General features: G+C 42.5%; 1 protein-coding gene across 8 annotated transcripts in view; it reads left to right on the top strand.

Moving 5' to 3' along the window:
• Positions 1-18,872, top strand: part of chd6 (chromodomain helicase DNA binding protein 6) — a 108,871-nt gene extending 89,999 nt beyond the window's left edge. For 7 of the 8 annotated variants that reach the window (XM_024444724.2, XM_024444715.2, XM_024444705.2 and 4 more), the window contains exons 36-38: positions 6,213-6,356; positions 16,848-16,952; positions 17,154-18,872. In XM_024444724.2, coding sequence (XP_024300492.1) covers positions 6,213-6,356; positions 16,848-16,952; positions 17,154-18,251 — 1,347 coding nt within the window. In that variant the 3' untranslated portion in view covers positions 18,252-18,872. The remainder of the gene's footprint in view (positions 1-6,212; positions 6,357-16,847; positions 16,953-17,153) is intronic. The other variant, XM_024444732.2, reaches the window with a different exon arrangement.
• Positions 18,873-21,519: the final 2,647 nt, after the last annotated feature.

Raw genomic sequence — 21,519 nt, 5'->3', positions numbered from 1 at the left:
AGGTCCCACAGTTCACAGTACATGTCAGAGCAAAACCAAGCCTTGAGGTCAAAGGAATTGTACGTAGAGCCCCGAGACAGTATTGTGTCAACCCACAGATCTGGGGAAGGGTACCAAAACATTTTGACAGCATTGAAGATCCCCAAGAACACAGTGGCCTCCATCATTCTTACATTGAAGAAGTTTTGAACCACCAAGACTCCTCCTAGAGCTGGCCACCTGGCCAAACAGAGTAAATGGGGGAGAAGGGCCTTGGTCAGGGAGGTGACCAAGAATCCGATGGTTACTCTGAGAGAGCTCTGGAGTTCTTCTGTGGAGATGGGAGAACCTTCCAGAAGGACAACCATTTCCGCAGCACTCCACCAATCAGGCCTTTATGTTAGTGGCCAGACAGAAGTCACTCCTCAGTAAAAGGCACATGACAGCCCACTTGGAGTTTTCCAAAAAGGTACCTAAAGGACTCTGGTCTGAATGCCAAATGTCACATCTGGAGGAAACCTGGCACCATCAGTGAAGCATGAAGCATGGTGGTGGCAGCATCATGCTGTGGGGATGTTTTTCAGCTACAGGGACTGGGAGACTAGTCAGGATCGAAGACTAGTCAGGATTGAAGAAAAGATGAACAGAGTAAAGTACAGCGAGATCCTTGAGGAAAACCTGTTCCAGAGTGCTCAGGACCTCCACACTGGGGCAAGGGATCACCTTCCAACAGGATAACAACCCTAAGCACACAACAAAGACAACGCCGGCGTTGAGTGGCCCAGCCAGAGCCCGGACTTCAACCCGAAAATAGCTGTGCAGCGACGCTCCCCATTCAACCTGACAGCGCTTGAGAGGATCTGCAGAGAAAAATGGGAGAAACTCAAAATACAGGTGCGCCAAGCTTGGAGCGTCATGCCTGAGAAGATTCAAGGCTGCTTCAACAAAGTACTGAGTAAAGGGTCATTTTTTAAAAATGAGTAATACATTTGCAACAATTTCTAAAAACCTGTTTTTGCAATGTCATAATGGGGTATTGTGTGTAAAAAAAAATAATAATATTTTAACCAATTTTAGAAGGAGGCTATAACATAACAAAATGTGGAAAAGTCGAGGGGTGTGAATACTTTCCGAAGGCACTATGTATGTACAGTACCAGTCAAATGTTTGGACACACCTACTCATTCAAGGGTTTTTCTTTATTTTTACTATTTTCTACATTGTTGAAACTATAACTTTTGACGTGTGTGTGTGTGTGTAAATCATCACACACACACAAGTATGTGAACACCTCTTCAAATTAGCGAAGTCGGCTATTACTGAAAAACTCTGACTTTCAACGTGGCACCGTCATAGGATGACAACAAGTCAGTTTGTCATATTTCTGCCTTGCTGGAGCTGCCCCGGTCAACTGTAAGTGCTGTTATTGTGACGTGGAAACATCTAAGAGCAACAACTGCTCAGCCGCGAAGTGGTAGGCCACACAAGCTCACAGAACGGGACCGCTGAAACGCGTAGTGCGTAAAAATGGTATATTCTTGGTTGCAACACTTACTAAACTGCCTCTGGAAGCAACATCAGCACACAAACTGTTTGTCCGGAGCTTCATGAAATGGGTTTCCATAGCCACACACAAGCCTAAGTTCACCATGCGCAATGCCAAGCGTCGGCTGGAGTGGTGTAAAGCTCGCCGCCATTGGACTCTGGAGCAATGGCGTGATGAATCACGCTTCACCATCTGACACTCCATTGGACAAATCTGGATTTGGCGGATGCCAGGAGATCACTACCTGCCCCAATGCATAGTGCCAACTAAAGTTTGGTGGAGGAGGAATAATGGTTCAGGCTAGGACCCTTAGTTCCAGTGAATGGAAATCTTAACTCTACAGCATACAATGACATTCTAGACGATTCTGTGCTTCCAACTTTGTGGCAACAGTTTGGGGAAGGCCCGTTCCTGTTTCAGCATGACAATGCCCCTGTACACAAAGCGAAGTCCATACAGAAATGGTTTGTCCAGATCGGTGTGGAAGAACTTGACTGGTCTGCACAGACCCTGACCTCGACAGCATCAAATGCCTTTGGGATGAATTGGAACGCTGACTGCGAACCAGGCCTAATCGTCCAACATCAGTGCCTGATCTCACTAATGCTCGTGGCAGAATGGAAGCAAGTCCCCGCAGCAATGTTCCAACATCTAGTGGAAAGTCTTCCCAGAAGAGTGGAGGCTGTTATAGCAGTAAATGGGTGACCACCTCCATATTAATGCCTTTGATTTTGGAATGAGATGTTCAACGAGCAGAAGTGCACATACATTTGGTCATGTAGTTTATATACACTGAACAAAAATATAAAACGCAACATGGAAAGTGTTGGTCCCAAGTTTCATGACCTGAAATATAAAATCCCAGAAATTGTCCATACATACAAAAAGCTTATTTTTCTCAAATGATGTGCACAAATTTGTTTATAACCCTGTTAGTGAGAATTTCTCCTTTGCCAAGATAATCCATCCACCAGGTGTGGAATATCAGGAAGCTGATTAAACAGCATGGTAATTACACAGTTGCACCTTGTGCTGGGAACAGTGAAAGACCACTTTTTTGATGTGCGCTTTTGTTACAACACAATGCTGCAGATGTCTCAAGTTTTGAGGGAGCATGCAATTGGCATGCTGACTGCAGGAAAGTCCACCAGAGCTGTTGCCAGAGAATTTAATGTTCATTTCTCAACCATAAACTGTGTCAAATATTGTTTTAGAGAATTAGGCAGTACGTCCCACCGGCCACACAACCGCAGACCACTTCAGCCCAGTACCTCCACATCCGGCTTCTTCACCTGCGGAATCGCCTGAGGAGGGGGGGCCTGGCTACCAAGTCGGTGGGCTTATGCCCGCCAAGGCCCATAGATTAGCCAGCAGCATACCACCCTGCATACCACTGCTGGCTTGCTTCTGAAGCTAAGCAGGGTTGGTCCTGGTCAGTTCCTGGATGGGAGACCAGATGCTGCTGGAAGTGGTGTTGGAGGGCCAGTAGGAGGCACTCTTTCCTCTGGTCTAAAAAAATTATATCCCAATGCCCCAGGGTAGTGATTGGGGACACTGCCCTGTGTAGGGTGCCGTCTTTCGGATGGGATGTTAAACGGGTGTCCGGACTCTGAGGTCATTAAAAGATCCCATGGCACTTATTGTAGGGGTGTTAACCCGGTGTCCTGACTAAATTCCCAATTTGGCCCACAAACCAACTCGGTCACCTAATAATCCCCAGTTTATAATTGGCTCATTAATCCCCCTCCTCTCCCCTGTAACTATTCCCTAGGTCGTTGCTGCAAATGAGAACGTGTTCTAAGTCAACTTACCTGGTAAAATAACAAATAAATAAAAAATTAGAGCTGAATGAATGGATTTCTTTTGACTGATTTCCTTGTGTACTGTAACTCAGTAAAAAAATATATAATTGTTGCATGTTGCATTCATATTTTTGTTCAGTATAGTTAAATTCGATCTTTAGAAAGAGGGGGCACTGTGATACTATGTTTTTGTTTTGTATCTTTTTTTTTAAGCCAAACTTTTTACTTTTGCCTGGGTAACCTCTGGTACCAGAGCATTCCACGATGACATGGCTCTATATATAACTGAGCTATGCATTAAATCTGTTTTTGGTTTTGGCATCATTTTATTTATTTTTTACCTTCATTTAACTAGGCAAGTCAGTTAAGAAAAAAATTATTATTTTCAATGACGGCCTATGAACAGTTGGTTAACTGCCTTGTTCAGGGGCAGAACAACAGATTTTTACCTTGTCAGCTCAGGGATTTGATCTTGCAACCTTTGGTGGTGTGTTTGGTGGATTATGTATGTCTGTTTGAAGAGTTTGCAAAATTATACAAGTGGGAGGGCATTTAGAACACACATGTTTCTTATTCAAGACTAGAAGAGAAGTAGTCGATTTCCCCTCAACCATGAAAAGACTATCATGCATTTTGTTGATGTTAGTTCTGTGTGTGCAGTTCAGGGCAAGGAGTGCTGCTTTGTTTTGAGGCAACTGCAGCTATACCAGGGTTTTCTTTGCTGCACCTGACCATATTACCGGACAGTTAATCAAAATGAGACCAGATCAAAGCCTCAACAACTAGTACAAAAGAACATATTTTTATAACAACTTAACTCTCCCCATCTTCACAACAACTTTGTCAATATGACTTGAACATGATAACTGACCTTCCAGTGTTGCTCCTAGGAGTTCATCTTCTTGTTCAATGGTCACACAATTAATGCACAACTTCAGTTGAGGTTTAGGTCTAAGAATGTTTTGAACCAAATACAATGCTTTTGATTTTATGCATTTAAGACCAATTTATTGTTAATTGCCCATTTTGACACTGACTAACTCCTTGCTAAGAGTCTCAGTGAGCTCACTGGCTGCAGGTGCTGATGTGTACAGTCGTGGCCAAAGGTTTTGAGAATGACACAAATATACATTTTCACAAAGTCTGCTGCCTCAGTTTGTATGATGGCAATTTGCATATACTCCAGAATGTTATGAAGAGTGATCAGATGAATTTCAATTAATTGCAAATCCCTCTTTGCCATGCAAAATGTACTGAATCCCCCCCCAAAAAAACATTTCCACTGCATTTCAGCCACAAAGGACCAGCTGACAGTGATTCTCTCGTTAACACAGGTGTGAGTGTTGACGAGGACAAGGCTGGAGATCACTCTGTCATGCTGATTGAGTTCGAATAACAGACTGTGGACGCTTCAAAAGGAGGGTGGTGCTTGAATCATTGTTCTTCCTGTCAACCATGGTTACCTGCAAGGAAACACGTGCCGTCATCATTGCTTTGCACAAAAAGGGCTTCACAGGCAAGGATATTGCTGCCAGTAAGATTGCACCTAAAACAACCATTTATCTGATCATCAAGAACTTCAACGAGAGCGGTTCAATTGTTGTGAAGAAGGCTTCAGGGCGCCCAAGAAAGCAGCAAGCGCCAGGACCGTCTCCTAAAGTTGATTCAGCTGCGGGATCGGGGCACCACCAGTACAGAGCTTGCTCAGGAATGGCAGCAGGCAGGTGTGAGTGCATCTGCACGCACAGTGAGGCGAAGACTTTGAGGATGGCCTGGTGTCAGGAAGGGCAGCAAAGAAGCCACTTCTCTCCAGGAAAAACATCAGGGACAGACTGATATTCTGCAAAAGGTACAGGGATTGGACTGCTGAGGACAGGGGTAAAGTAATTTTCTCTGATGGATCCCCTTTCCGATTGTTTGGGGCATCCGGAAAAAAGCTTGTCCGGAGAAGACAAGGTGGGTGCTACCATCAGTCCTGTGTCATGCCAACAGTAAAGCATCCTGAGACCATTCATGTGTGGGGTTGCTTCTCAGCCAAGGGAGTGGGCTCACTCACAATTTTGCCTTCGAACACAGCCATGAATAAAGAATGGTACCAACACATCCTCTGAGAACAACTTCTCCCAACCATCCAGGAACAGTTTGGTGACGAACAATACCTTTTCCAGCATTATGGAGCACCTTACTATAAGGCAAATGTGATAACTAAGTGGCTCGGGGAACAAAACATCGATATTTTGGGTCCATGGCCAGGAAACTCCCCAGACCTTAATCCCATTGACAACTTGTGATCAATCCTCAAGAGGCGGGTAGACAAACAAAACCCCACAAATTCTGACAAACTCCAAGCATTGATTATGCAATAATGGGCTGTCATCAGTCAGGATGTGGCCCAGAAGTTAATTGACAGCATGCCAGGGCAGATTGCAGAGGTCTTGAAAAAGAAGGGTCAACACTGCAAATATTGACTCTTTGCATCAACTTCCTGTAATTGTCAATAAAAGCCTTTGACACTTATGAAATGCTTGTAATTATACTTCAGTAGTCCATAGTAACATCTGACATAAATATCTAGACACTGAAAGCAGCAAACTTTGTGGAAATTAATATTTGTCATTCTCAACTTTTGGCCACAACTGTAGTGTGCAATTGTCAGCATACATAGTCATTTTAGCTTCTTGTAAGACAAATGGCAAATCATTTGTAAAAATAGAGAAAAGTAGCTGCACAAGGAAACTGCCCTGAGGGATACTGCACTGTACATATCTGATGTTAGAGAAGCTTTCATTGACAAATACTCTTGAGTTCTATTGGATAAGTAACTCCAACCACGTGATGACAGGTGATGTTGTAGTGTGCTGACCTTGCCAAATCTGGGGTTTCAGTCTCCTGGCGCAGCGATGTTGCACAGCTTTGTGGAGCGGCCCAAACAGCGGAGACATCGCTGCAAAGACCCCACCAAGCTGGACGTCAACTCCCTAACAGGGGAGGAGAGGGTGCCCGTGGTCCACAGAAGCACTGGCCGCAGGGTAACCTTTTTGACACACAACCACACACCAACACTGATGCACGAGCACACTTAACATCACTGACATGAATCATGTTTCCATTCAACCATAATATGAGAGTAAAGTACCTGTCGGATAACAAAAACGTATGTTTTAGCGCAATGTTCCAATGTCTTTTTGGTCTCCTTTCTTTTGCTCCTATGCTGTGTGCACTGTGCAACTTCCAACAGAATCGGTTGATTCCCCTTCTAACGATACCCTTTTTATGTCTCAACTCCCAGAACAGAGCAGACCCTAATAAAAATGGGAGTATCAGTGAACATGACTGGAATATTAATGCTCAGTTTCTGTCGCGCGCAGCATTGCAGTACCACGCACTGCTAGCAGCATTTTAGCCACTTGATTTCAACATCTAAACTAAGTGAACAGGCCATGTTGTTCAAACAGTTGCAGACCGACAGGATTCATAACAGTTCCACTGTTCTACCTTTGTTAAGAAGCAAATAGATCCAAGTTGGCTTTAAATTTAAAGATTAGCTGGCTACTCACTAGCATGTTGGCTTGTGCTTGAGAGATTGTTCATGAGACCTGTGTTAATTTTCTATAATGCCTACTACCAGAAGTTGGTCATTATTAGTGGATGTGCATGGTTCTGAAAAAAAAATATTTTTATAGACATACTTGAAAGCCAGATCAGTCATTATTGCAGAAAAGTAGGTTAACCTCCTAGAGTCCGTCTGCTCCCCCGCGAAAATATAATTAGCATAATAAAAGTTAAAGCTAGAGTGATCTGTTATTTTTTACATTGGAATCGTATCATTCCACCGGACCTGCCGATGTCGCACTTCTACATTTGCAGTGAAAGGTGACAGCTAGAGTGTCTATAGCGCCCAAACAGTTTGGGCTACGCAGTTAGTGCTAGGAAAAACTTTATGGAAGTATACAGTACCAGTCAAAAGTTTGGACACCTACTCATTCAAGAGTTTCTTTATTTTTACTATTTTCTACATTGTAGAATAATAGTGAGACATCAGACCTATTAGATAACACATGGAATCATGTAGTAACCAAAAAAGTGTTAAACAAATCTAAATATATTTATATTTTTGATTCTTCAAAGTAGCCACCCTTTGCCTTGATGACAGCTTTGCACAAATGAAGATGGTGCATTCGGAAAGTATTGAGACCCCTTGACATTTTCCACAATTTGTTACGTTGATTGGATTTAAAAAATCATTCAAAAAGGATTTAAAAATAATAATAAATACCCCATAATGACAAAGATAAAACAGGTTTTTAGACATTTATGCAGATTCATTAAAAATAATAAACTGATCACATTTACATAATTATTCAAACCATTTACTCACTACTTTGGTCCGTGGGGCGACGCACAATTGGCCTAGCGTCACCCGGGTTAGGGAGGGTTTGGCCGGTAGGGAAATCCTTGTCTCATCGCGTACCAGCGACTCCTGTGGCGGGCTGGGCACAGTGCGCGCTAACCAAGGTTGCCAGGTGCACAGTGTTTCCTCCGACACATTGGTGCGGCTGGCTTCCGGGTTGGATGGCGCTGTGATAAGAAGCAGTGCGGCTTGGTTGGGTTGTGTATCGGAGGACGCATGACTTTCAACCTTCGTCTCTCCCGAGCCCGTACGGGAGTTGTAGCGATGAGACAAGATAGTAGCTACTAAACAATTGGATACCACGAAATTGGGGAGAAAAAAAAGGGGTAAAAATAATAATAATTGTATTTGTCACATGTGCTGAATTACAGTGAAATGCTTACTTACAAGCCCTTAAACAACAATGCAGTTTTAATACAAAATAAGTGGTAAAATAATTATTAAAAAGCGAAAATAAAGAGGCATATAAAATATACATATACATACATACATACATACATACATACATACATACATACATACATACAGCGTCAATGTGCAGGGGCACAGGTTAGTTGAGGTAATTGACGTAATATGTACATGTAGGTAGAGGTAAAGTGAATATGCGTAGATAATAAACAGTAGCAGCAGCGTAAAAATGGGGTGGGGGTCGGTTAATGCAAATAGTCGGGCTAGCCATAATTTTTTATCTGTTCTTGAGTCTTATGGCTTGGGGATAATAGCTGTTAAGAAGCCTTTTGGACCTAGACTTGGAGCTCTGGTACCGCTTGCCGTGCGGTAGCAGTGCCTTGCGGTCGGAGGCCGAGCAGTTGCCATACCAGGCGGTAATGCAACCATTCAGGATGCTCTTGATGGTGCAGCTGTAGAAATTTATGAGGGTCTGAGGACCCATGCCAAATATTTTTCTCCTGAGGGGGGAATAGGCTTTGTCGTACCCTCTTCACGACTGTCTTGGTGTGTTTTGGACCATGAAAGTTCGTTGGGGATATGGACACCAATGAACTTGAAGCGCTCAACCTGCTCCACTACAGCCCTATCGATGAGAATGGGGGCATGCTCGGCCACCCTTTTCCTGTTGTCCACGATCATCTCCTTTGTCTTGATCACAGTGAGGGAGAGGTAGTTATCCTTGTACCACACTGCCAGGTCTCTGACCTCCTCCCTATACGCTGTCTCATCGTTGTCTGTGATCAGGCCTACCACTGTTGTGTCGTCTGCAAACTTAATGATGGTGTTGGATGAGGTGTTTATTCCCAGGGTCCTTAGCTTAGTGATGAACTTTAAGGGCACTATGGTGTTAAATGCTGAGTTGTAGCCAATGAATAGTATTCTCACGTAGGTGTTGCTTTAGTCCAGGTGGGAAAAGGGCAGTGTGAAGTGCAATAGAGATTGCATCTGTTGGGGCTGTATGCAAATTGGAGTGAGTCTAGGGTTTCTAATGGTGTTGATGTGAGCCATTTACCAGCCTTTCAAAGCACTTCATGAATACAGACGTGAGTGCGACGGGTTGGTAGTCATTTAGGCAGGTTACCTTGGTGTTCTTTGGCACAGGGACTATGGTGATCTGCTTGAAACATGTTGGTATTACAGACTCTGTCAGGGACAGGTTAAAAATGTCAGTGAAGCCACTTGCCAGCTGGTCAGCGCATGCTCGGAGTACACGTCCTGATAATTTGTCTGGCCCTGCAGCCTTGAAAGTTGACCTGTTTAAAGGTCTTACTCAGATCGGCTACGGAGAGCGTGATCACACAGTCGTCCGGAACAGCTGGTGCTCTCATGCATGCTTCAGTGTTGCTTGACTCAACGCTGTGCTTTCCCTTGCAGTCCGTAATAAGTTTGTAATCCATGGCTTCTGGTTGGGCTATGTACGTAGAGTCACTGTGGGGACGACGTCATCGATGCACTTATTGATGAAGCCAGTGACTGATGTGGTGTACTCCTCAATGCCATTGGAAGAATTCCGAAACATATTCCAGTCTGTGCTAGTAAAACATTCCTGTAGCTTAGCATCTGTGTCATCTGACCACTTCTGTATTGCGCGAGTCACTGGTACTTCCTGCTTTAGTTTTTTTCTTGTGAGCAGGAATCAGAAAGGATAGAATTATGGTCAGATCTGCCAAATGGAGGGCGATGGAGGGCTTTGTACGCATCTCTGTGTGGAGTAAAGGTGGGTTTTCCCCCCCTCTGGTTGCACATGTAACATGCTGGTAGAAATTAGGTAAAATTGTTTTGTTTCCCAGCATTAAAGTCCCCAGCCACTAGGAGCGCCACCTCTGGATGAGCATTTACTTGTTTTCTTATGGCCGTATATAGCTCGTTGAGTGCTGTCTTCGTGTCAGCATCGGTTTGTGGTGGTCAATAGACAGCTATGAAAAATATAGTTCAAAACTCTCTTGATAAATATTGTGGTCTACAGCTTATCATGAGATACTTTACCTCAGGCGAGCAAAACATAGAGACTTCATTAATATTAGATTTCGTGCACCAACTGTTATTGTCAAATATACACAGACCGCCACCCCTTGTCTTACCGGAGGCAGCTACTCTATCTTGCCGATGCACGGAAAACCCAGCAAGCATGTCGTCATTCAGCCACGAATCGGTGAAACATAAGATATTACCGTTTTGAATGTCCCGTTGTTAGGATAGTCTCGATCGGAGTTCATCCAGTTTATTATCCAATGATTGCACGTTGGCTAATAGGACTGACATTAGAGGCGGGTTACCCACTCTGATTCTTACAATGCACCCCGACCTACGACCCCTATATCTCTTGACTCTTCTTCATACAAATGACGGGGATTTGGGCCTTGTCCAGTGTCTGAAGTAAATCCTTTGCGTCCGACTCATTAAAGAACAAAAATCTTTGTCCAGTACGAGGTGAGTAATCGCTGTTCTGATTATCAGAAACTATTTTTGGTCATAAGAGACGGTGGCAGAAACATTATGTACAAAATAAGTTAGAAATAACATGAAAAAATACACAATAGCACAATTGGTTAGGAGCCTGTAAAACAGCAGCCATTCACCTACTCTACGGACAATTTTTTTCGACCTCATTGCTTGGTTTTTGCTCTGACATGTACTGTCAACTGTGGGACCTTATATGGACAGGTGTGTGCCTTTCCTAATCATGTCCAATCAATTGAATTTACCACAGGTGGACACCAATCAAGTTGTTGAAACATCTCAAGGATGATCAATGGAAACAGGATGCACCTGAGCTCAATTTCGAGTCTCATAGCAAAGGATCTGAATACTTTTGTAAATAAGGTATCTGTTTTTTGTTATAATACATTTTCAGAAAATATATATATTTTTCGCTTTGTCATGAGGGGTTTTGTTGTATTTAACCATTTTAGAATAAGGCTGTAATGTAACAAAATGTGGGAAAAGTCAAGGGTCTGAGTACTTTCCCAATGCACTGTATATTGTGAATCGCCGATAAGTTTGAAAAAAATCAAGATACGATTTTCAAGCCATATCGCCCTACGACAGGCCTGATGGAAACAGAAAATTGTGGGTAAACTTTCCTAAATGTCATCAAAACAAAATACCTTCCTCAGTGGTGGATAATGTTTTTGGTATGTGAATTAGATAAATTGCCTTCACTGTACTCCTTGACATTCTACATTTTCTTGTGTTGCAGCCTGAATTCAAAATGTATTAAATATGCTTTTTTATTTTCATCTAACCGATCTACACACAGTACCCCATAATGACAAAGTAAAAACATATTTTTTGCAAACTTATTGAAAGTGAAATACAGATATATCTAATTTATGTATGTATTCATACCCAAGTCAATACTTTGTAGAATCACCTTTGGCAGCGATTACAAATGTAAGTCTCTAGGATCTTTCCACACCTGGATTGTGCAACATTTGCCCATTATTCTTTCAAAATTCTTTAAACTCTGTCAAATTAGTTGTTGATCATTGCTAGACAACCATTTTCTGGGATTGCCATAGATTTTCAAGTCCTGTCAAAACTGTAACTCAGCCATTCAGTAACATTCACTGTTTTCTTGGTAAACAACTCCAGTGTAGATTGATCTTGTGTTTTAGATTATTGTCCTGCTGAAAGGTGAATTCATCCCTGTGTTTGATGAAAAGCAGACCGAATCAGGTTTTCTGCTTGTATTTTGTCTTTGAATAGCTCCATTCCATTTATTTTTTATCTTGAGAAACTCCCCAGTCCTTAACGATTACAGGCATAGTCATAACATGATGCAGCCACCAATATGCTTGAAATTATGCAGAGTGGTACTCCGTAATGTGCTGTATTGGATTTTCCCCAAACATAACACTTTGTTTTCAGCACAAAGTTTATTGCTTTGACACATTTTTTGCAGTATTACTTTATTGCCTTGTTGCAAACAGGATGCATGTTATGGAATATTTTTATTCTTCCTTTTCACTGTCATTTAGGTTAGTAATTGTGGCGCAACTACAATGTTGTTCATCCATCCTCAGTTTTCTCCTACCACAGCCTTAAAGTCACCATTTGCCTCATAGTGAAATCCCTGAGTGGTTTCTTTCCTCTCCGGCAACTGAGTTAGGAAGAACACCTGTATCTTTGTGGTGACTGGGTGTATTGATACACCATCCAAAGTGTAATTAATAACTTTACCATGCTCAAAGGGATATTTAATGTCTGCTTTTCAAATGTTTTACCCATCTACCAATAGATGTCCTTTTTGCGAGGCAATGGAAAACCTCCCTGCTCTTTTTGGTTGAATCTGTGTTTGAAATTCATTGCTTGACTGCGGGACCTTAAAGATAATTGTATGTGGGGGGTACATAGATGAGGATGTTATTCAGAAATCATGTTAAACACTATTATTGCACACAGAATGAGTCCATGCAACTTATTATGTGACTTGTTAAGCAAATGTTTACTGCTGAACTTATTTAGGCTTGCCGTAACAAAGGGGTTGAATACTTAGTGACTTAAGACATTTCAGCTTTTCTGTTTAATTTAACTGGCAAAAAAATGAAATAAAAAAAAATACATCCACTTTGACTTTATGGGGTATTGTGTGTAGGCGAGTGACAACATAATCTCTAATCTCAATCTCTTTAATCTATTTTAAATTCAGGCTGTATCACAAAATGTGGGAAAATGGTGAAAACTTCCTGAAGGCACTGTATGTGACAAATGGCAGCGGAAATACTTTTTTGCGCAAATGTTAATAGAATAATCATGTCACAGTAAACTTGCAGTCATGTGATGTTGCGTGTTCCTCCCACAATTACTTTTTACATATTTTATGTTAGAGCCTTATTCTAAAATGGATTAAATAAATAAAAATCATCATCAATCTACATACAATACCGCATAATGACAAAGTGTAAAAAAGGTTTAGACATTTTTGCAAATGTATTACAATTTTTTTAAATGATTTATTTACATAAGTATTCAGACCCTTTGCTATGAGACTCGATATTGAGCTCAGGTGCATCCTGTTTCCATGGATCTTCCTTGATGTTTCTAGAACTTGATTTGAGTCCACCTGTGGGAAATTCAATTAATTGGACATGAAAGGCACACACCAGTCTATATAAGGTCCCACAGTGCATGTCAGAGCAAAAACCAAGCAATGAGGTCGAAGCAATTGTCCGTAGAGCTCCGAGACAGGATTGTTTCGAGGCACAGATCTGGGGAAAGGTACCAAAAAATGTCTGCAGCATTTATTTATTTTTTACCTTTATTTAACTAGGCAAGTCAGTTAAGAACAAATTCTTATTTTCAATGACAGCCTAGGAACAGTGGCCGTTCAGGGGCAGAACACCAGATTTGTACCTTGTCAGCTCGGGGGTTTGAACTTGCAACCTTCCGGTTACTAGTCCAACGCTCTAGCCACTAGGCTACGCTGCCGCCCCGATGTCCTGAGTTCATATTTCCCTCGATCCTGACTATGGTGACCAAGAACACAGTGGCCTCCATCATTCTTAAATGGAAGAAGTTTGGAACCACCAAGACTCTTCCTAGAGCTGGCCGCCCAACCAAACCAAGCAATAGAGTTAGAAGGGCCTTGATCAAGGAGGTGACCAAGAATCCGATGGTTACTCTGACAGAGCTCCAGAGTTCCTCTGTGGAGGTGTGAGAACCTTCCAGAAGGACAACCATCTCTGCAGCACTCCACCAATCAGGCCTTTATGGCAGAGTGGCCAGACGGAAGCCACTCCTCAGTAAAAGGCACATGACAGCCCGCTTAGAGTTTGCCAAAGGGCACCTAAAGGACTCTCAGACCATGAGAAACAAGATTCTATGGTCTGATGATACCCAGATTGAACATCCCCACAGCACGATGGCAGCATCATGCTGTGGGGATGTTTCTCAGCGGCAGGGACTGGGAGACTAGTCAGGATCGAGGGAAATATGAACTCAGGACCTCAGACTGGGGCAAAGGTTCACCTTCCAATAGGATAACGACCATAAGCACACAGCCAAGACAATGCAGGAGTGGCTTCGGGTCAAGTTTCTGAATGTCATTGTGTGGCCCAGTCAGAGCCTGGACTTGAACCCGTTCGAACATCTCTGAAGAGACCTAAAAATAGTTGTGCATCGATGCTCCCCATCCAACCTGACAGAGCTTGAGAGGATCCGCAGAGAATAATGGGAGAAACTCCCCAAATATAGGTGTGCCAAGCTTGTAAGCATCATACCCAAGAAGACTCAAGGCTGTAATTGCTGCCAAAGGTGCTTCAACAAAGTACTGAGTAAAGGGTCTGACTACTAATGTAAATGTGATATTTCAGTTTTTTATTTGTAATACATTTGCAAAATGTTATAAAGACCTGTCTTTGCATTGTAGTTATGGGGTATTGTGTGTCAATTGATGTGGGGGGGGACTATTTAGAATAAGGCTGTAACGTAACAAAATATGGAAAAAGTCAAGGGGTCTGAATACTTTCCGAATGCACTGTTCAGTTTATTAGGCTGCAGAGGAAATAAGAACTTCCCAGGGTGGTGAAAGTGCACGCTGAGCTTGATGGTCTTCATTTGTATGATGGTGACGGTGTTTGGCTGCCAATTGACAAATACAGTGCCTTGCGAAAGTTTTCGGCCCCCTTGAACTTTGCGACCTTTTGCCACATTTCAGGCTTCAAACATAAAGATATAAAACTGTATTTTTTTGTGAAGAATCAAAAACAAGTGGGACACAATCATGAAGTGGAACGACATTTATTGGATATTTCAAACTTTTTTAACAAATCAAAAACTGAAAAATGGGGCGTGCAAAATTATTCAGCCCCCTTAAGTTAATACTTTGTAGCGCCACCTTTTGCTGCGATTACAGCTGTAAGTCGCTTGGGGTATGTCTCTATCAGTTTTGCACATCGAGAGACTGAAATGTTTTCCCATTCCTCCTTGCAAAACAGCTCGAGCTCAGTGAGGTTGGATGGAGAGCATTTGTGAACAGCAGTTTTCAGTTCTTTCCACAGATTCTCAATTGGATTCAGGTCTGGACTTTGACTTGGCCATTCTAACACCTGGATATGTTTATTTTTGAACCATTCCATTGTAGATTTTGCTTTATGTTTTGGATCATTGTCTTGTTGGAAGACAAATCTCCGTCCCAGTCTCAGGTCTTTTGCAGACTCCATCAGGTTTTCTTCCAGAATGGTCCTGTATTTGGCTCCATCCATCTTCCCATCAATTTGAACCATTGTCCCTGCTGAAGAAAAGCAGGCCCAAACCATGATGCTGCCACCACCATGTTTGACAGTGGGGATGGTGTGTTCAGGGTGATGAGCTGTGTTGCTTTTACGCCAAACATAACGTTTTGCATTGTTGCCAAAAAGTTCAATTTTGGTTTCATCTGACCAGAGCACCTTCTTCCACATGTTTGGTGTGTCTCCCAGGTGGCTTGTGGCAAACTTTAAATGACACTTTTTATGGATATCTTTAAGAAATGGCTTTCTTCTTGCCACTCTTCCATAAAGGCCAGATTTGTGCAATATACGATTGTTGTCCTATGGACAGAGTCTCCCACCTCAGCTGTAGATCTCTGCAGTTCATCCAGAGTGATCATGGGCCTCTTGGCTGCATCTCTGATCAGTCTTCTCCTTGTATGAGCTGAAAGTTTAGAGGGACGGCCAGGTCTTGGTAGATTTGCAGTGGTCTGATACTCCTTCCATTTCAATATTATCGCTTGCACAGTGCTCCTTGGGATGTTTAAAGCTTGGGAAATCTTTTTGTATCCAAATCCGGCTTTAAACTTCTTCACAACAGTATCTCGGACCTGCCTGGTGTGTTCCTTGTTTTTTGCTCTCTGCGCTTTTAACGGACCTCTGAGACTATCACAGTGCAGGTACATTTATACGGAGACTTGATTACACACAGGTGGATTGTATTTATCATCATTAGTCATTTAGGTCAACAATGGATCATTCAGAGATCCTCACTGAACTTCTGGAGAGAGTTTGCTGCACTGAAAGTAAAGGGGCTGAATAATTTTGCACGCCCAATTTTTCAGTTTTTGATTTGTTAAAAAAGTTTGAAATATCCAATAAATGTCGTTCCACTTCATGATTGTGTCCCACTTGTTGTTGATTCTTCACAAAAAAATACAGTTTTATATCTTCATGTTTGAAGCCTGAAATGTGGCAAAAGGTCGCAAAGTTCAAGGGGGCCGAATACTTTCGCAAGGCACTGTACAAATTATCTTGCTCTTATCCATAATTTCATCACCCTCTGTCTGGAAATTGTTGGCTACACCATACCAGAGTTGGCACATTTGTTGTTTGTGGCAAAACCATCAACTGTTAAAAATAGGATGGAAACTCATAACTTGTTTTTAATTTGGTAAATGAGGAGTTATTATACGATACGAAGTTATTTGATGGAAACTTTAAAATATTTGCTTGAAAATCTAGCTACTTAACAGGAGAATGAAGACACTTCTCCCCACCCAACTGTACTACTTCACATTGATCAAATACACTCCTTTGATAAGACATAACTTTCAGGAATTTGCATGAAATGTAATGTTTGACTTGCTTTGACAAGATTACAACCTGAATTACACACAAATGCATCAGTTATATTTATGGTATGTGTGTGTACAACTGATTATGGGCTGTATATTCCTGTTCTGTAGCTTGGGGGTGCTATGGCTCCAGCAATCAAGGAGCTCTCCCGATGGCTGGATGCGAATACTGAGTACTACGTGGCACCCGACTGGGCAGATGTTGTGAAACACTCTGTGAGTAGCATGGAATTTTCACTCTCTCTCATCCATACAAGTGTCTCATCAAATAGTTTAATTAGAATGCCATTTTTAATTTGGCATTTGTACATCTTGAGTAGCACAGACAGTTCTCAGAACCTACTGCCTTACAAAGAGTACAGATGTCCTTCAAAACACTTCCTGCATTTTCCTCAAGCTAATGCCTTGTGTTTCCAGGGCTTTCTTCCCGAGGGAAAGTACACGCGCATACTCACAGAGCCTGTGTGCCGCGACCAAGGGCCCCGCCGCCGGGGCCGTCGTCCTCGCAGCGAGATGCCCAAGCCCCTCCTCTCGGAGTCACCCATGGGCCCACTCTTCATGAACGGCAGCCTGATCGGCAGCATGGACTTGGTCAGCCTCCAGAACCTCCGCAATGTCCAGGGCATCCCACTCACGGGCCTAATGGGATTCCCCCATGGCTTCGCCGTGTCCGCTGGTGAAGATGCCAAGAACGGCCTGAGCATGCTTCCCATGATGCTCCACGGCATACATGGCTCCCCCCACATGTTCAGTGTTCAGGGGCTGATGGGGCAGCCGCTCACAAGCTCCGCTCCCACCTCCTCAGCGGCTGCAGTTAGCACCACTACGGCATCCTCCGCGGCCAGTAGCCCCTCACGAGGCCCCAGCCAGGCGTCTTCGAGCACACAGGCAGATGGCTCCGGCATGCAGTCTGACGGAGAGAGAAAGAGGGAGGACAAGCAGTCGACAGAGGAAAAGCAGCTAGGTGCGATAGGCAGCCACAGCATCGCAGCCATCACCACTGCGGCGGCCAGCAGCAGCAGTGGCGTCAGCAGTAGCAGTGGCAGCCACCTGGCCTTCAACCCTTTCCTTGTTCCAGGGTTGTCCCATGGACTGCTGTACCCTCACATGTTCCTCCCACACGGGGGCATCATGGCGCTGCCAGGAATGCCGCCCACAGAGTCCTCCGGCAGCCCTAAGAGGAAGAAGAAAAGAACAAGGGAGGAAGGGGTGGTGGAGGAGGCAAGCACCCACAGCCACTTACAGACAGACAGTGGGCCTCCGAAAACACCCAGCGATGGTCAGACTGGGGAGAGCACGGTTGACCAGGCCGGGCCGGAGGCTAGGGAGCATCAGATGGAGGATAACGTTCAGGAGGAGATAACAGGACACGACTCCCATGCTTCTCCAGAGGTCAAACCAGAGAAGAGCATTGAAGAGGAGAGAGAAACAAAGGAGAATAGAGTGATGGAGGAGGAAAAACTGCCTGGAGATGAGGAGGAGAGAGAGCCAAGGGGGGCACAGGATTCACAATAGACATCTCCCTCTTTCTTACCGTGCAAAAGTGTAAAGTTTGTGGTGTGTAAGTTAATGTTCCTGTAAAGACTTTTATTATTCACTTAATGTTTATAGAGCTCCTGCCCTGTAGCAAACTTGTGATTATGTTATACTGTATATACCCACACATGCTCCATTCAAGAACTTCATGAAAGTGATGGACACTCCTGCATGCAAACACACACTTGCAAGCAACTGAAGGGAGGAACTGCTAATCAGTATTACATGGTTGTCACAGATCAAGCAGCCTTGACGGTCTGCTGCATCATGATCGTGGCACTTTAAAGCTGCAATATGTAACTTTTTGGGCAACCTGACCAAATTCACATAGAAAGGTGAGATATAGATCTGTCATTGTCATTGAAAGCAAGTCTAAGAAGCGGTAGATCTGTTCTGTGCGCTACTTCTATGCTCCCCGTTCTTAAGTTTTGTTTTTGCGTCTTTTATTTTGTTTTGTACACCAGCTTCAAACAGCTGAAAATGAAACATTTTTGGTTATTCAAAGTACACTATCGTTCAAACGTTTGGGGTCACTTAGAAATTGTCCTTGTTTTTGAAATAAAAGTGCAGTATTGACATTGTTAATGTTGTAAATTACTATTGTAGCTGGAAACGGCTGATTTTAAAAATATATATATATATAAAAAATGTTTTAAAAAATGGAATATCTAGATAGGCGTACAGAGGTCCATTATCAGCAACCATCACTCCTGTGTTCCAATGGCACGTTGTGTTAGCTAATCCAAGTTTGTCCTTTTAAAAGGCTAATTGATCATTAGAAAACCCTTTTGCAATTATGTTAGCACAGCTGAAAACTGTTGTGCTGATTTAAATAAGTAATAAAACTGGCCTTTAGACTAGTTGAGTATCTGGAGCATCAGCATTTGTGGGTTCGATTACAGGCCAGAAACAAAGACCTCTTCTCTTCTGAAACTCATCAGTCTATTCTTGTTCTAAGATATGAAGGCTATTCCATGCGAGAAATTGCCAAGATACTGAAGATCTCGTTCAACGCTGTGTACTACTCCCTTCACAGAACAGCGCAAACTGGCCCTAACCAGAATAGAAAGAGTGGGAGGGCCCGGTGCATAACTGAGCAAGAGGACAAGTATATTAGGGTGTCTAGTTTGAGAAACAGATGCCTCACAAGTCCGCAACTGGCAACTGGCAAAAGGGTTTTCTAATGATCAATTAGCCTTTTAAAATGATAAACTTGGATTAGCTAACACAAACGTGCCTTTGGAACACAGGAGTGATGGTTGCTGATAATGGGCCTCTGTACACCTATGTAGATATTCCATAAAAATAAGCCGTTTCCAGCTACAAAAGTCATTTCCAACATTAACAATGTCTACACTGTATTTCTGATCAATTTGATGTTATTTTAATGGTCAAAAAAAGTAGCTTTTCCAAGTGACCCCAAACTTTTGAACAGTAGTGTATATTTCACAGCGGTTTAGATTAATCAATGATTCTGTACACAATACATTGCTTGTTTTGTCACGTAAATGGAAATTAGACAAACTATTAGAATTTTAGCAAACCGAAAATGGCGGAGCAATTTCTGCGTATTGCACCATTTTAAGACGCTGGTTGCTAAAAGGTGAATCTGGGGGCCTATTTGACTGAGGAGGAGGATGTGTAAATATTTTTTCCAACCAAAATATGCTGACAGCACTCTTGAGTTCAAAGGCAGCTACAGTATAGGGCTCGGTTGTGTTCATTAAAAGGCACGCAATGGGAAAACATTGTAAAACATTTTGCAGTGGAAAATGAAAATGAGCGTTTCTTATCGGACAAGTCCAGGTATTCCCTCCCTGTATGTCTGTTTTTTTTAATCAATTTTGTTGCCTAATGAACAACCCAGAATGATGTAGCTGCCCAGGGACTACTGACCCCTCAGTTTCCTTGGTGTTAACAGGATTATATGAATACCCCCCCTAAAGTTGTTTCACATCCTAAAGCCTGAAACTAATGGCAATTTGAAATGAAGGTCCTTCAAAATGTGTTTAATATAATAATTCATGATTAATTATATAATTTTAAAAGCAATTCGTGCAAGGTCACTTGCAGCCCCAAGGTGTAGCACAACTGCTGCAAGTAAGTTATTAATAGGACAGCTTTTGTCCATCCCTATTTGTGTTATTGTTGCTGCTTTGTTAAAAAAATTTAAAAAAGACAAATTTAGAGAAAACAATGTTACTATACCCGATCGAGAGAACACATTGAGTACAACAAAAACATATATATATGTGTGTATGTTGTCAGTATATATATATTAAACCTAAGGCAAAGAACAATCCTGAGGTTTGATAATGTTTTTTTTTTATGTTATTTTCACACAATAGCCACTTTGAAGGAGGACCTATTTCCAGTCTCACTGGGACTACTAGTCATGTTATTAGGTGGGCAATAGCTTGGGACTTGGTCAGCTGTGCCAGTGTGCGGGAGCAGTGAAGAGGTGCCATAGACAAATCTGTCACAGAGGGCTCTGTTAAGAGCCAGTGCCTCACCGTTGAGGGACAAGCACACAGAGGGTACTCTAGGGGAGAGGGGGGTATGCAAAATGAATCTGTCCATTGCCATCTGTCTGTGTTCGGGAAAAGTTTGTCATTTGATCAGATAGATACTGTGTGCAAAGCAGTCGCAGAGTGCCTCGTTGTTTTAAAGGGTTCGTTGTCTCCTTTTCTTTCCTCAGATGCATTTTAAACTCCTGTAGACTAGCTCATATTAATAATTTTTTTTTAATGTAAATCTATTTAGCTGTATATTGCTGTTACTTTTTGTTTACAAGCACACATTTTTAGTTTACGACATATTGGGGCAAATAGCTACTAGCTTCAGTACCAGTGTTTTCTTGTATTTCACAAAAATTGGTTCTGTGAAAGTTCCCAGAACATTCGTTAGGTTGCGGCAAATGTTCTCATAAGACAAAAACTGTACAGTTATGCTGAGGACTATACAATGTTTGTATAAACGATTTGCCTGATGTTGCAAGTACGTTCCTAGAACGTTGAGTTCTCATCATTCCCAGAACGTTGAGTTCTCATTCATCCCAAAAACATTAAAAGAATGTTTTTGGGATGTTATCATCCTAATAATAGATAAAACCCTAACTAGAACTTAATGGGAATTTTTGCTAATGTTCTGGAAATCTTCACGGTTTGCTGGGTATACTGTACTGTACTACACTAAATGGATGCAAAAGCAGATTTTAATCTAAATTTCGTAACAGGGTCTGTTTTTT

Source organism: Oncorhynchus tshawytscha, linkage group LG02 (assembly GCF_018296145.1).
Source record: "Oncorhynchus tshawytscha isolate Ot180627B linkage group LG02, Otsh_v2.0, whole genome shotgun sequence".
Taxonomy (NCBI): Eukaryota; Metazoa; Chordata; class Actinopteri; order Salmoniformes; family Salmonidae; genus Oncorhynchus; species Oncorhynchus tshawytscha.
This window is presented reverse-complemented; position numbering and strand designations above follow the sequence as displayed.